This window comes from Rhinolophus sinicus, chromosome 18 (genome assembly GCF_057876585.1).
Source record: "Rhinolophus sinicus isolate RSI-liver-muscle chromosome 18, RSI-T2T, whole genome shotgun sequence".
Lineage (NCBI taxonomy): Eukaryota > Metazoa > Chordata > Mammalia > Chiroptera > Rhinolophidae > Rhinolophus > Rhinolophus sinicus.
In genome coordinates, this window is record NC_142518.1 from 11,278,901 (window position 1) to 11,295,679 (window position 16,779).

Here is a 16,779-nt window from a genome sequence, read left to right on the forward strand (position 1 = left end):
TAGGGCCTGTATGCTTTTCTCAAACTGTAAATTAAAAATGCAGAAACTTTAGATGGATTTTCGTTATTTATGAACTAGATCCACCTGAATGAGGCAGCTGGGAGCCTCTCATAGTTTTCTCATTTTATGTAGCCAAAGGAATACACAGGACCTTAACAATCATTGTCTTCGTCACCTACAATCATTTCATGTGACTTTTAAACAAAGTACTTTCGATTGTCCATTTGTTGTGGAAAACATCTTAAAGACAAAAGGAAAACAAAAAAATCTAAAACTGAATTCAGTTACCTTATTGTAGTCATTGTGAGAGTATTAAATAAGACATTATGTCACTGTCATTAAGAATCAAGATTTTCAGCATAAGAGAAAAGAGATCTAGTATAAAATCAAGGAATTTAAATTACTAGGTTGGTGCAAAAGTAATTACTGTTTTTGCACTTACTTATAACCTTTTAAACCGCAATTACTTGTGCACCTACCTAATAAATTGGAAATAGCAGTTTGGGTTCATGATTTTACCTTCACCTTCTGAAATGTGCATATTTTCTAGCACCGTCTATTGAAGAAACCTAGAGTCAGTGACAACCCAGCAAGAATGAATACCCCTGGCATGCAGAATGTGGTCTCTAAAGCCTGTTCCCTGTGAGACGAGCCAGGGATTCTTGGAGAAAGGGCTGAGTCCCGGTCTGGAGCAGCTAGTGTACAGGATGAACCTGGGACACCTTATCATGCCTGAATCTCTGACAGAGGAGGAAATAGACCTCAAGAGCTCCAGTGACCTGCTCAATGCCCTACAGGAGACAGGGCCCTGGGAAGAGCCAGGGTTTCTGGTCCTTGCTCCTGTATAAGGCAGCCTCCCCTTAGCCAGGCCGCCAGGCCACAGCCTTCCCAGCTAATGTTCCAACCAGGATCCAGAGCTGTCTGACCAGGGTTCTTCACTGCCACACTGGGAGATTTTGACAACAAATCTATTTTAAGCCATTTTAACATTCAAGAACTTTTCAAATCAGCCAGCTGCACAAACAAGACATCCCAAATTTGAAATGCACTTACTTGTGTACTGTGAGGGTCATGTTCTTAAAACCGTCAGGACTATTGGGGTGCCCATATTCACTCACTCTTATCACCTCAGTGCATAGCAGCAGGACTTACATCTTCCAGGACCTGCATTCTTTGCAGAGAGCTTTTTCTGGTCAGGGAGCCTGCTTTTCTAGAAGTACCAGAGAAATATTGCCCCGGTGCCTAGTCAGCCCTCAACCAATGACTGAAGTGATAGATAAATATCCCAACTCCCTTGCCTCTGAGCTGTGTGTTCTGCACTGGCTCTCGATACAGTCAGTCCAGCCTCATTTACCCACAGCAATGACATGCTCATGAACACACCCTTTATTGGTTTCCTTCCCTTACCTTTCTCACTTCCCCACACTCCCTACTGGTAACTTTCTAGCATTACCAACTAAATAAACTATTCGTACTTGAACCTTTGTTTCACTGCCTGTCCTGGGGAAACCTGAACTCTTCTTTTCATTCTCTGAGCCTGTCTTCCATGGGCAGGTAGGGTGGGAAAGAGCCATTGTCCATGGAGAGCAGACCCCCCTAGGTATCGCTGCAGACTCAGGCTAATGGAGTCACAAGAGAACATATCTTTTCTGGCTCCAGATTCAATGTCTTGTGTGTTAAGTATTCCTCACTCATATAGCTCATGCTGTGTCTTTTATAGAGAGCACAGAACTCATTATACATGGCTAGGCTTTGGGGGTGGAAAGGTCCTTAGAAAAGAATCCCTTTTGGCTTGCAGGCTCATGTGTTTATAGCATTGTTGGCCCAATACGTAAACAGCATCACTTTTCCTCTACCTACGAAGACAATAGTTAGCAAGTAATAATTCTAAGTAAGTGAAGTGAAGGTGGTATATGGGGACTTTTGTAAGTATTTAAAAATTTCCATTGTCACTGATGATCTCTATCTAAGTCAATTGTAAGAGACCAACCTCTACCTAGGAGAAGAGATTTATTAGCATATATAATTAGGTGTCATGTGCTAATTAACTTACTGCTTCACAATTTAACCAAGCCAAGGGCATCTCTCCAAGATGACCAGAGAGGCTCCATGTACCATAGTGGAAACAGAACCCTTTCCTCTGACATCCAGTGGCTGTGTGCAGTGCCTTCTGAATAGAAAAGTGATTTTCACAGGCTGGTTCTGACCTGCCTCTCCCACTCCAGCTCCACTGTCTTCCCTAGAATGTCAAAGGTGCCTGTGTGCACGATATCACATCTGTAGTTTGAGCAAGAGGGAGGGGACTTTAGAACATATTCATCTTTGTAAGCGGAGTGCCTTCTTTCCTCTCTATTTTCCGGCTTTCAAGGAACCAAGAATATCAAAGAATGACACTCCTGGTCTTCCCTGTAACCAACCTCACTCACTTGGTTCTTTGCAAATAATGAAAACAGGTTTGTGACATCCACCCTTTTCTGAATCTTGGGAAGTATTTCTTAACTATCCATTTGGCTCTCCGAAAAGATCAAATACCTTCTTTCTGATCAGTGTTATCTTTTTATACTTTAACCTGTTTGCCAATGTGTAAAACTGCCACTGTCTCTTTAAGGGGTGGGGGTGGGGGAGGGGGCTGACGAAACAAGGGTTGAGCCAAGCTTGCATCCCTCCCACTCTGATTTAAGCTCAGGCATGAAAGGCTTGAAAACTGGATCAAATGTGTCATGACTTGGTGACGGGCTAGTCATGTTCAGTCCAAGTTGCTGGAAAGCCAGGACTTTACCCCTGTCTAAGAACATCACGGCCCTTCCGATAAGGCTAAGTGTGGGGTCGACCTAATTATTAGATTGAGCTATCAAGATAGTTTTTGTAGAGCAAAGCAGTTGACTATCACTAAGTTAATATTTTTCAATCTACTCCCTACCTTTTTACCTGGCTATCTCATTCTTTAAACTCGTACTACTCCATGTGTGGTTTGCTAACTGGCTGAGTCAGCATCCCTAGGGAACGTGTTCCTTACTCCCTGGGCTGACATGCTTCTGGAGTCCTAAAATCAAAATGGCTGGTTTCTTAGAGAACAGGTGAGAAAGTGTATTTTTTTTCCTTTTGAAGGACAACCTGATAGATCTGACAGGTAGGAAAACACGACTGAGAGAGATAAAGGGTGCAGCAGCCAGGCTGAACGTTGGCACAGGAGGAAGAGATTGCCATGGATCAGGAGACCTGAGCTTTGTTTTTACCTCTGACAAAAATCAGCTATGTGATCTGGCGTCGCATCTTTGAACCTCAGTTTTCTCATCAGTACATGAGAGGGGTGGCCTACACAGTAGCTTTCAATGTGTTTGTTGACTGCTACCCAGAACAAGAAACAAATGTTTACATTACAACCCAGCATACACACACAAACACATGTACACACACGTGACACAAACAATAGCTTCACAAAACAATGCTTACTACATGCAGTCATTATGTTTTGTTTTTCCTACTCTCTTCTATTTCATTATTTTAAAAATTCTAGTCTTGACCTGCTGAATGGATTTCACAATTCACTAATGGGTCATGCCCTGTGGTTTGAAAAAACACAAAACTCCATAATTTCCGAGGTCCCTTCCAGCAGTAGAATCCAATGACTCTTCTAGATGCCTAAAGGAATTTTCTTAAAACAATAGCTGAACTGTGACAGATGGTTACATGCTTACATTCTGGAGGAAGTGTGTGGTGTAGAGCATGGCAGTAGAATGACCCGAAGATAAACAAGTAAATTATAAACTGCTCCCAAGGAGGATGTGTCTTGCTGCAGCTCTTACAGTGACTCAGAGAATTAGACTCTCCAAGTCATTACACTGAATGGTGCCCAAGTCAACCTATATCACAGACTGGGACATCTGACCTTTCAGAGAGGTCATAGGCTCCGCAGTGGTAGGTAACCTTCTTTCCAGTTTCCAGGTTGTAAGACACACACACACCCCTCCCCTGCCCTAGTGGCCTCATCTTTGTTTACACTTCACTCACCAAGAAGACAGGAAAATAAAGGAAAAAGAAACTTGGAGAGCTTTAGACTTTCCTCTTTGGAACTTGGACCCCAATCGTGGCCCCTTGGTCTTCTTTTGTTCCCAGTCCAGGAAAGGAAACAACATTTACTAAGCAATGACATGGCAAAGATTTTATCATTTCATTGGATCCTCAGAACTGCTCTATGAAGACTCTAGGATTCCCACTTTCCAAAGGCGAGTACAGAGGCCCCAAGAGTCCACTAACTTGTTCTGGATCCACTGCTGGCTGCTATGATGAATCCCCAGCTTTCCTTCCCAGAGCCCAGGGTCTTTTCCCCAGTGCATCCTGCCATTGCTTGACTACAGAATCCTTCTGGATGGATGATGCAACCTCACTTCATTTGGGTGACTGGTAGAAAGCAGAGGCATAAACGGTACAAGACAGGACTCAGCAGAAAGTCCAAACCCTTATTTGTAAAAATGGGGAAATTGGGTCCTGGGAAAGTTCAGTGAAAAGCTCAAGGGCACAGAACTGCAAGTAGGACTCAGGCTTCTAGTGGTCTTTCCATAGGATGTTGGACATTAAAATACTGCCAGATGGGTACTAGATTAATTGAGGGGTTGGGGGAATCACTGCATAAATTATATCAATGTCTAAACACTACCGTGTTTCCCCGAAAATAAGACCGGGTCTTATATTAATTTTTGTGCCAAAAGACGCATTAGGGCTTATGTTCAGGGGATGTCATCCTGAGGAAATCATGCTAGGGCTTATTTTCCGGTTAGGTCTTACTTTCGGGGAAACACGGTATACTATACACCTGAAACTAATATGAAATAATATTGAATGTCCACTATAACTGAAAAAAATAAATTAGCAAAAAAACAAAAAGTAATAACAGTAACTAATAATTAAGTGGTACTCCTGGTGTGAAGCATGATTTTGTTTTAGAAGATGGGGAAATATTTCTATGGGAAAAATCAGTCTAGATCTTTTTAGTATATAAATAAATATACAAATATGTTGTAGTGTGTGGGTGCTGGAATGTTTTAGGACACTGGAACTGTCAGGGAGCCTAGATTTTTCCGATGCTGAGGGGTCCATGTTGGATGCTTTATTTAGAGCGGGGACAAGTCTGAATTACTATGGGTCTACAGAAAAGGAAGCCCAGCAAGGACAGACTGTGGGAACCTGGCTCTGACGTTGGGCTGCTCCACAGGTGGCGGGGCCCTGGTGCTCCCTACCCTGCTCCCTCCTCCATGTTGCCAAGGAGAGTGGGCACAGGGCTGGCTGCCAAGGAAGGAAGCGCAGGCAGGAAGGAATGGTTTCACTTGATGAAATCTCCTCCGTATCTCCCTAACAGATAGGAGAACTCAGGCAGCAGCAAGAGAGACCCTGAGCAGATTCCATTTTGCTTACCAAGCTGATGACTGCTGAGGACTTGCGTACGTATAGCCGGGACCCAGGGAGCAAACCAATGACATATCTGTGACACTGACTATTTCAGATGCTCATTCATATACCGGTGGTGCCAAAAAAAATGTATACATATGACTTGTATTCATCTTTTGTTATCGGTTTATATTGAGTATTGCAATTTTAATACAGTTTTTTTTCCTTTCTTAAAATGCGTATACATTTTTTTGGCACCCTCTGGATTAATGTGCTAACACACTCCTCACTGCTCTCAGGGCATCTGACCGGATGGTTTGTGGAGAAATGTGTTCTTAGCAAGAAAGCTGTGTGATTGGTAGAAGGACAGAAAGAAATGTTAGCAAGGTGTATATGGGTAGTTAAGCCTGTAAGCACACTAAGGACATTTTCAAAAATCCCTTCCCTCCCTTGAAGGGATAGAAATTCCATTTCTGAGTCACTTTGCACATTTTTCTGAAATTTTTACCACACGTAGCATTCAAACTTTAATTTCAGCTGTCGCCTTCCCCCTTTTAAAGTCTTGAGAGCCTGGGAGAAGGAAGAAGGAGTAGCATAGAGAGAGAGGCAGCAGGAGGGGTGGCGACTTGAGGTAGATGCTATCCAGGAAGAGAGCCAAAGAATAAGCATTTTGTCCTCCTCCTAGGGGTAATAAAGCTTTAAGGGAGTGAGAGACTCATGAGGCTAAGAAAGGCAGTGTTGAACAAGTACCAACCCCAGCAGGGCAGGGAGACACTGAGCGCTGGAGAGGCTTGGGGCAAGATTATATCTGCCCCCTGATTTTCACCTTTTCCCAACAGTTCCTAAACCCAAGCCTCCTCCTGCCCTTAGAATTGGGCCTGACCTTTCCAAGAGAATGGTGGCCACTAGTTTTCCTCAACTTCCAAGTCAGTTCATTTCAGATGAACGCAGTGACCATATCCATCCTTTCCATGCATCGCTGTGAATCAAGGTCTAGACAATTCCATTATCCCAGAGTTTGACGGAGGAATGAACTAAGTTCAGTCTATAAAGACTTCACTGCCCTGTAGACATTTCCTATGATGGCATTTTCTTCTAGCAGTTTGGTGTTTGTGGTACTGTTTGTATTTCTATAATATGACAAATCTGCTGGGTATTTTCTGAAAGATTCACTCAGTTCTTGGTTACACCTAATGCTATGGATGATACAGCAAGTAGAAGTTGTGAATCCTTTATTTTGATTTTGAGAAGCACTAGATACTTTTTATGTGGCATACAGCCCACTCAGCCTTAGTTTAGGCAAACTTATTTCAATATTGGTTTGGGAAAGAGCAGCAGCTTGGAAGCCAAACAGAGATGATTTCTAATCCCAGATCTTCCACTTGCCAGGTGTATGACATTGGAAATTTACTTACTTTCTCTTAGTTTCTGTTTCCTTATCTGTAAAATGGGAGCAATACTTTAATCTTTGGGTTCTGTCACAATGTCATGAATATAATGCAATTGGCTTAGAGCACGGCATATGGCTGAAGCTCTCTGCAAGAGCCTACAGTCTTGGACAGGAGAAATGATACCGCCACATAACCTTTTTCTTGCTGTAGGGGATAAAAATGAGACACATAGCCCTATTTCCCATTGTAACCCCTGCCATTACCTGCCCTTTCCTTGGGGAGCAGTAACAAAGGGAGGAGAAGACAAGTACTAGGTAAGACAAGCGACTGGCTCCAGAGAAGTAGATAAAATAGTGGAAAGGTGTATTAGTTTTCTATTGTCGCATAAAAAATGACCACAAATTTAGCAGCTTAAAACAATACCCATTTATGATCTCACTATTGCTGTGGGTCGGGATTCTGGGCAGAGATTAACTGGGTCTTACTCTGCTCCAGGTCCCACTAGGCTGCAAGCAAGCTTTTGGCTGGGGCTGAGTTCTCATCTGAGGCCCGAGAACCTCTTCCAAGTTCATTGGTTGTTGCCAAAATTCAGTTCCTTGAGGTTGTAGGACTGAGACCGTCAGTTCCCAGAGGGCACCCACCATTATTTGCCAAGTGGCCTTCTCTACAATGTGGCAGTTTGTTATTCAAGGACAACAAGAGAGTGTTTCTGCTTCTCCATGTCTTTTTTTTAACGGCTCACCTGATTATGCCAGATATACCCAGGTAATTTTCTCCCTTTTGATTAACTCAAAGTCAACTGAGTAGGGATCTTAAAATCCCTTTTGCCAGGTAATGCAACATAATTCATAGGTTCTACCTTCACTCAAGGGGAGAGGACTATACATGGGAGGGCAGGCATCTTGGGGGCTACCCTAGAATTCTGCCTACCACAGAGGGACACTTGGATATCCAAATAAGCGGAGCAGAAATGTTTTTCTTCTCTTTGTATCATTTGTATGAGAACAAACATTACTGGGAGTACTAAGCCTGCTGTCTTGCATGGCTCAGCCATGGTGAAATTATTAAACAGGGAAGAAAAGGGGGCAGGGGGAACCTGAAGATGTGGACAGCCTTTCAATGGCCATGGCGCAGCGAGCTTATGAATGAGTGGATTCAACTTTCAATGAACTGTTACTTAGGAAAAAGAATAGATTTTTTTTTAAAGAAGGAAAATGGGATAGTTTTCCCTGGAAGAGCTCCATTAGTGCCTGCCTGTCTGCCTCCGGTGGACACATAATACTAGTTAATGCTCTGTAACTAAAGGACAAAACTGAAAGCAAAGGCATTAAAGAGTTTTGCTTCCCTTCCCTGTCTAAGAGATAAACACTATTGTGGCAACTGATGAGTGAAATGTTCACCTGCTAATGCACAGCAAAAATCCATTACAGCTTCTCAGCAGATGAAGAAAAAGACAGGGAAGAGGTGAGGCTTCCTAGCCCTGAAGGCTGCCACTGTAAGAGCTGGTTCTTCCCAGGAACCATGACTCGGCTGTCCACACTTGAACTCATGCGTTAGTCTTTGCATCTGAGAATCCACAGTCCTCCGCAGCAGACAGAGTTGAACAGCCCAGAAACTCAGCACTGGCTTGCCCAGTAGGCACAGTAAGAATGTGTTTAGGGCATCAGGAACGCAGAGGTACCAGGAATGCTTTATTCAAATAACCTGATATTTACTATTTAATAATAAGGAAAGAGAATGTTGCTAAATTTCCTTACATTTATTTTATGATATACTAATTTATTCTTTAATTTGGGATTACCCACTACAGAAAGGTGAAGATGGAGGAGTGGAGACTATAATCTTTTCGGAGTTTATGGCCTTTAGAGTCTAGAAGTCTTAGACCATCCCTAGGGAATCGTATATACTAAAACCGGAGGAGTCTGCCAGAGGTCATTTCACCCAACCTATTGCTTCCAGGTAGAATCACACCTAAACCTTTTTCATGCAGAACCAAAGAATGCACGCTCCATAAAAGCAAAAATTCTTGTGTGTTTTGTTCTGTGCTGTATACCAGCACCCAGCACCGTGCCTGGGACATAATAGCTATTTATAAAACGTCCCATGAATGGGTGTTTCCATTTTATGCAGTCTCTTCCCTTCCCCTAAATAGCCCATCGCCCTTCTCTCCCGCAGGATCCCAAGGTATCATCAGATAACATTTTTTGTTTCTCAGACTTTCCCGATGATAAAAAAAAAATCTGGGGCAGTTTTCAAATACACAGATTAATTACTAGGCCTCTCTATTGGAAGTTTTGGTTCAGGAAGTCTAGGTTGGAGCCCAGGAATCTGTGTTTTTGACAAGTACTTCTGATGAGTTTTTTCTTTAGATCAACATTGAGATAAACAGCAGGAGCTCAGCTCTTCTGCACACAAAGATTGAAGAGCCACAGCCACTTGACCTGATTTCTGAGGAGCTATCAAAAGTGAAACTCTGAGCTTCTTGTCAGTGGTGCTGAGGGAATGAGGGTTTGTAAGAGGCTTCTGGTCTACCCCCAAGTTACCTGAGCCCAGCTCCAAATCCTGGCTCCTGTCTTCCTGAAGGGATGGGCCTAGGAGAGGAGGTGCTGCCCACTGAACTTCTTGAGTCTTCTTTCCACCAGGCAAGCTTTCTGTTCTGTCCCTTCTCCCGGCTGGTGCTAGCACATGAATTCAAGCCACCTCTCTTGGGTTTAGTAATAACCTCTGCCCTGTTGGGTAGGAGTTGACTTCTGCATCTAGGGAAAGGCTGACGTTTTAGTCAATCCCAGTCACTGAACCAGAGTATGCCTCCAAGGGTGGCTAAGTAAAGTCTCTATTTTCAGCACTCCTCACTACTTTACACATTACTTTACACATGAGAGAAAGAAAGCTCTGATCTAGATGGGGCCTGCTCTTTCTACCCCAAGGTCTCCCACGCCTCATCTGAGACAGGAAGAGGCTGGCTTCTTCCCTAGCAATTCCTCTTAGATTTTATTGTCCCCAGCACCTGGTGACTCCTGACTGGTTCACCAAACACTATGGTTTCCAAGGAAAGAGTTGAGGTTATAGAGTAACTAAAGAAAGAAAAGTTGCTGTCTTCATTTTTGACCCCATAGAACTCTCCCCTAAAAGTAATCTCCCCGACTGAGGAAGATAATCCTGGGATCTCTAACTCTTGAGCTTGAATTCTTCTTGGAGATTAAAAAATCAAAGAAGGATAAATCTAGGTCAAAGGGAGTAATCTGCTCTGCTGCTGAAGGTGAGAGAATATAACAGGCTGTTTATGGTTATGATTGTCCAATACAATAGCCACCTACAGCTATTTACATTTAGTTTAAATGTAAAAAAAATTAAAAGCAATAAGTACTTAATAGCCATTGTGGCTAGTGGCATCCATGTTGGACAGCACAGCTGTAGAGCATTTCATCATCACAAAAATTTCTCTTGGATGTCACTGTTTTAGAGGCATGGTGTTGCTGCTTTGATCCTGTCCGTGTGATGTCTCTTTAGCATCTTTGGAAATATATCTTTGTTTTATTGGTGCTCCTTCTGGGGATGATGCATTATTCCATTATTCCAGAAAAACATACTACTGAAGACATTAGAAAACAAATGCAAAAACAAAAGTAACTGCCATATATGCAGTAATTGGGGGGTCAGATTAATTATCAAAAGGTTGTATTTTTCTCAGTTTTATTTCTTCTATTCCTCTTCTACAAAAGTACCCTCTTTTCTTTTTAACTTGCCTTTCTGCTCTAGTATTTTATTCTAAGTAAGGCTCCCCAAAGTGAAATGGTAGACCGGACCTCAGAAAGAAAAGGATCAGACAGAAACCAAAAGGCTGTTTGGGGCACAGAAATAAAGAGTTGGGCAGAACGCCCCCAAATCATCCACTCGGAGAAAGATGAAAAGGAGCAAAGAGAGGCAATGAGACTGGGAGGAGGAGGGTGAGCCCAGGATGGGGGTCTGGTCTGGACAGCGGGTCTGGAGGGTAAGGCAGACTGAGCCCGCGCGCACCATTCCCAAGGCTGGCAGGCTGCTCAGGTGCTCAGGAGTTCCTCTGTGCAGTAATTTCCTAACCAGAATCCTGCTTAGGAACAGCCCCTTCCATAAGAGTTTACCTTCAACTCATGAGTGAGCTCCATCCTGGGCTCAGTCCATGCAGAAGACACAGTGAGTCAAATGCTGTGTTTTGGGGAAGGAGATCTCCTTCCTTGACCTCTTGGATGAGTTGCAAGGACCATGCTCTTCTCACCAGCACTGTCTGTGGTTTTTCTCCCTTAGCACCTATTGCCCATGTAATGGGATCTTTAATGCTTGTATTCTCCCCTTGGTGAAACTAGGGAAGCTGAGCAATGCTTTGAAACATGGCAGTCGATGGAGTTGGCAGGTGGACAGGAGGATAAAGTTCAGTAGTGAGGGTTGGGGGCCAGGGGTCTCAGGGGACAGAAAGCAGGGCAAGTGAGGGGCAGAGTGCTGGTGGGCATCATGAGCAGGTGTGCTGCACGATAGTTCTGAGGCCCTGCAGACAGAAGAGCGGAGCTGAGGCCACCATTTACACTCATCCCTGAGGCTTTTCTCTGCTTCCTGGGAAGGCAGGACCCCCATGCGCACCCCACCCCCTAGCAGGGCTGGCTGGGGCTTGTCCAGGGTGAAGAGCGACTGCGTCAGAGAGAGTGTGAAGTGAAGGTGTGGAGAGGAAGTTATCGGGTCACAGGAAGAGAGATGGTTGAGGGCACAGGTTGTCCTGACACTCCCTGTGTAGTACACGTCAAACCTTTCTCCAGCCTTCAGTGAGTTCCCAGTGTGAATGCAGCGGTCGGGACTTCCACTCCACCCAGACTCCACCCTGTCCCCCTCCCCACCCCAGCGTCTGCCAAATGCACAATTTAAAGCTGCTGGTGTGTAAATGCCCTGTTTCCCTATGTCTTGCAGCCGTCTCCAACCTGGACATCGAGAGTAAGTTGAGTGTGTACTACCGCGCACCGTGGCACCAGCAGAGAAACATCTTCCTCCCGGCCACGAGGCCGCCATGTGTGGAGGAGCTGCACCGCCACGCCCGGCAGAGCCTGCAAGCCTTGCGCAGAGGTGACTGATCCCGGGCTTGGGGGGCTTTTCGGGGACAGAACTCGGAGCTTGTCCTATCCAGGGGTTGTCTGTCCCATCAGTCCCAACATGTCCCTCTGTTATAGCAAGTACATTGAAACACTCCCTTTTCTACCCTGAATGAAATTCATGGGTCCTATAACCTACTATGCACATAATTAAATGTAGCATTATGGTCTAACTATGATAATGAGAATTTAAAAGGAAAATTACGTATAATAATAATATTTACAATATGCAAGTAAATGCCCAGGCCCAACAACACTAGAAGGCATAAAGAAGCATTCAGATGTTTGTGTCTGTCCAAAGTAGGTTTGCATTAAGTAAGGACAATCAGAAGCCGTTCTGAGCAAAAATGGGGAAATAAAGGAGTCGTGGGCCAAGAGGACACACCATAAAAACTGGGACATTCAGAGTATATTAAACATGAGCAAAAAATAAAGTAAAATAAACAACCTGTGATTATAATTAAATGGGAATTAGGTTTGATTCAGAAATAGATTCTTGACTTTTCCCTTACAAGAAATTCTGGTGGGCTATTTGTGGGACCTGAGGCACCTTGGGACTGTCCTGTGCTCCCACCTAGTCATCCAACAACCAGAACCTCCCCACTGGGGCGCTTCTCCTCCTGCTGAGCACCAGTGATCTGGTCCATTCTACAGCAGAGCACGTGGAGGCCTGAAACTTGCTCAGGGTCACACACAGCAGGTTAGGTACAGTGGCAAGACCCAGCGCCAGGCCTCCAGAGCCCCAGCCAGAGCTCTTTTCCTCCTCACCATACACTGAGTCCTAGTTAAATCACTCTTCCGACTTGTCTTACAGTCCTGAGAAAGCCAGAGATAGGCCCGTAGCAGTCAAGGTAGGAGGTAACAGCCCTGTTATTTTCGGTGCCTTAACACTATTCTAATTAGGACAAGCAGATTAAAAACTGGCATCAGCCTTTCGGAGCCCCTTGAATTGGGTATCAGAAGTTGGCCTGCCAGCTGTTTTGGCCTTTAGATGTTTGCTGTGGAGAAGATGGTGTCTATACATTTGATGTCTTTGTTCCAAATACACCTCTATGCTCCTTTAAGGAATGGCATTTTGCAAATGTATTACAATTCAAGTAGAATATTTTAATGTTGCTATCAAGATGGGGAAATAAAATGACAAATGTTTTTTTCAGTTTATTTTTTTCCACAAGTGTATGACTTCTCTGTTTTCCCTTATCCCTAGTCTTTTTCCCCTTTAATGAAAGAGCTAACCTACTAATATCCCTAAAAATTCCCCTTGCTTATTAGTAGCAGATACTATGACACTTATAATGAAGAGTGACAATCGGTATCCTCTAGAAGTATCTCTGGCATTCTTATTATTCACTTCGGTGATATGGTTAGCTAAAAAGGTCTTCTTTACCAAATTTTTAGTGCAAGCCACCTTCTGGAAATCTTCCTTAACACTCGCCATTCCTTTGCACCTGGCTCAGGCACCCTTCCCATATCCCGTGCCTCCTCCTATCACGCCACTTATTGTCATAACTAAACACTTATGGGCCTGTCTTCCGCCATTCATCCATGAGCAACTCAAGGGCAAGGATCTCTTATTAATTTTTTTATTCTAAGCCCTTAGCATGAACCTGACATATAATAGGTCTTCAATGAATGTTTGTGCAACTGAATCGAATTCTACAGAAAACGGGTGAGCACTGAGGGCACAGAATGACGACAGAGGAATCTGATCATTTTAACTAAATACTTTCCCTGATCCCATCATTAGAGAGCTTGAGTAACCCTTTAGCCCTTTAGCCATAATTATTTTTATCCCTTTATTATTATGCATAAGTCATCCTTGATTAGATTTTCCAGATTCAACCAGATAACATTAAGCTGCTCGTAAGCTATCACATTTCACTGTGTTGTCAGGTTTGGACTTAATGGCAGAACTGAAGAATAGCAAGTGCCAATATCAATTTTCTCCACACTTCCTCCTGGGGGCTGAGAGAGGGATATGGGGCCTCCTGGGGTTTAGAAGGAAGACCCAGGAGCTGCATCTTACCTCCACAGACTGGCTAGCTTTGTGCTTGTCTCAATAGCAAATCTTGGGTGTAGTAGTTTTAATAGCACTGCAGAGAGCCATAAACAGGAATTATAGGCATCATAGAATTAAAAACATGCAGTGTAGAATTAAAATTAGAAAGTGACTTTTTTTTTTAACCTTGTCCAAGAAACACACTTAGCTTAGCAGTGCTTCCATCAGAATAGCACTTCTGCCATCTGGTGGCCAGGACTAATACTGACCCATCAGACCACAGCCATGCACAGCACGTGCCGCAGTGAGCTTCCCTGTAGGTTCTCTATTTGGTCAGCTGGACTGTCCTGGCTTCCACCAGAAGGGAGTGGATAATAAAGCACAGACAAGCAAGGCTGCGATGGCAGCCGCTCTGTGCTCCTTTTGGAGATGAGGCTATAAGGAGGAAGCTGGGGGACTGAGATCAGAACCTAGAAATTGGCTGTCTTCAAGATCTGCTCAATAGCAAGCAAACCCCTCAACAAAGTGTATTGAGGGCCAGGCATTGTGCTAAACTTGGGATTGAGAGAACAGTAATGTATGGTCCCTACCCACAAGGGATTTCTGGTTTGGTGAGGGAGACAATGAGTAACCGGGTAATTTCAACATAGTGATATGGGGGCGCAGAGGAAAGGCAGTAATCATGCCATGGAGCTTCAGGGAAGGCTCCCCAGAGGAAGGAGACCTTAATGGATTTCAAGTTCTGGAGAATCTGATTCCTCTTTTTTCCCTTGTTTCTTAGCAATTCTTTATGCTCAGAGCCAATAATGGCTTTAAGTGATGCCATTGCTTGTTTGTAAGACAGGGAGAGAGAGATTACTAGATGGATATAAAAAGATATATTATACATTTCCTTGCCTTCAAGTTTCATAGCTGGGGTCTAAGTTCTATTGGTCTGAGGTAATAAGAACCAAGCGTCTACTTCAGTATCGGGCTCTAGTAGACAAATGTCCTCCCCACCCCACCACCAGAAAAAAGTATTATTAGGGAGCCATTAATCTCGCCTGCCTACTCTTGGCCTAGGGTGAATGCAAGAGATATGTTTAAGAAAGTGTCGGAGGGGAGCGATTGAATGGGAAATTAGGTTGATGTCTCCCTCCAGACTCCTCCTCTCTTTCCACCTTTTCCAAACCAGTGACCCCTGTATTTTATTCTGTTATGAATTTAAGAATGTCAGAGCTTTTCCTTGCAATGCCAGTTTAGAAAAAAGCCCACTGTTTGCTTGCAGAGAAAAATGAGGGTGGCACTGGACGTAGGTACTTGAACAAGGAAGACATTTCTCTCAAAATGTCTTCCTGATCAACATTGGTTGTAGAGGCAGGTTAGCAAAGACGACCTACGTGGTGACGAGGATGGTTTTTTTTGCTTGTGAATGGGAATCAACATTTGTCTAAAGAATCCCAAGCAAAGGAAGATGAAGAACACTACCACGTTTTCTTGCCACAGATGAAGTCGGCATTTCAAGCAGGGAGGCCCACAGACAGTCAAATCAGACATGACCAGAAATATGAAAGCTCGAGAGTGCTTGGGTACTAGTTTAGAGCACCGCACACTGACTCCACAAAGAGGAAGGGGGCTGGCATTAGGGAGGCCAGTGAAACAGGACCTGGAGAAGGACCTAACAGTGAGGGCGCCAGCCACACAGCCGGTGAGAAAGGTAGGGGATGGAGTGCGTGCTGATGTGAAAAGACTAACCTTTAATGAAAGCATTAATTTGTTCTTCCTTTTAGTCACTCAACAAACGTTTATTGAGAACCCATTATATCTCAAGCACGTCAGGGCACTCAGATTGAAAGCTAAATAAAACATAGTCTCTGTCCTCCTTTGAGTGAAAGAAGCAGACACATAAACAGATTATTTTTGTCAATACAATGATGAGATGAAATGGGCACTGGGCATTATCGGGCCTTTGAAGAAAGGGCTTCTGACGTCACTTGAGAGGTCAGTGTAGTTACTTTCATTTCCTAATATGGGTAAAAATGTAAGTAGTGTCCTATGAGCTGTCAAATTTTCTATATTTTCAACATTCAAAGAATTAGAACGTGATAAAATAAGTGTATAATTATAATCAAATACTATCAAACCCAAGCAATCTTGCTGTGATGACTGAGAAGGTATGTTAGGGCCTCACAGTACCTGTAGGTCAAGTAGTGGTTAAGGGGAGGGCTGAGGGGCCAAGTGTACCACTGGTAGCTCGGCAGTCACTTAGTCTCCCTGAGCCTGTTAAAGCATCTGCAGAAGAGTGATGGCGTCAGGACCTACTTCACACCGTTGCTGAGATCACGCTAAGAGCTTTAGCAAAGCATCTTTGACATGTAGCAATTGCTCTGGAACTATTGGGCATCATAATTATTACTGATGTGCTGAGTAATGGTGATTTTAAATAATAGAAGGGCACATCAAGAGATCTGCTGCAAAACTCTGTACCTTGGGTCATTAGGGGGTCACGAGATTTCAGGCATGAGTACAGGCTGCATTTTGGCAGGTGGGGTGGCCTTTGGCATGGCCAGTATGTTGAGCTGGGTGTGCTTTAGGACTCACTGAAACACCCGAAAAGCTAAATGGCGCTCTTGGCGTCTCAGTGATTGTTACTATAAAGTGAGGACCATTTTATCCCACATGTGGAAATGTCTTGGCGTTTCCCAGTGACAGCTTTATTTCTAAATCAGACAACTGTTGTCATTGGGATTCTTTTACTTTCTCTAGGAGCCCTCTGCGTGTTGTGGGTGACAGGGCTTAGATGGCTGCAATAGTGCGCTGGTCACAAGCTCTCTAAACAAACAAAGAGTAATAAAGTAAATAAACAAAAGCCCTGACACAGAGCTCTCTCACATACCTTGCCATACTCCCA

The 16,779-nt window shown here is 43.9% G+C and overlaps 1 protein-coding gene across 5 annotated transcripts in view; it reads left to right on the plus strand.

Moving 5' to 3' along the window:
- The window catches only part of NHS (NHS actin remodeling regulator), a 441,226-nt gene that overhangs the window by 382,574 nt on the left and 41,873 nt on the right, over positions 1–16,779 (plus strand). For all 5 annotated transcript variants that reach the window (XM_088795276.1, XM_074323429.2, XM_074323430.2 and 2 more), the window contains one exon: positions 11,712–11,864. In XM_088795276.1, coding sequence (XP_088651402.1) covers positions 11,712–11,864 — 153 coding nt within the window. The remainder of the gene's footprint in view (positions 1–11,711; positions 11,865–16,779) is intronic.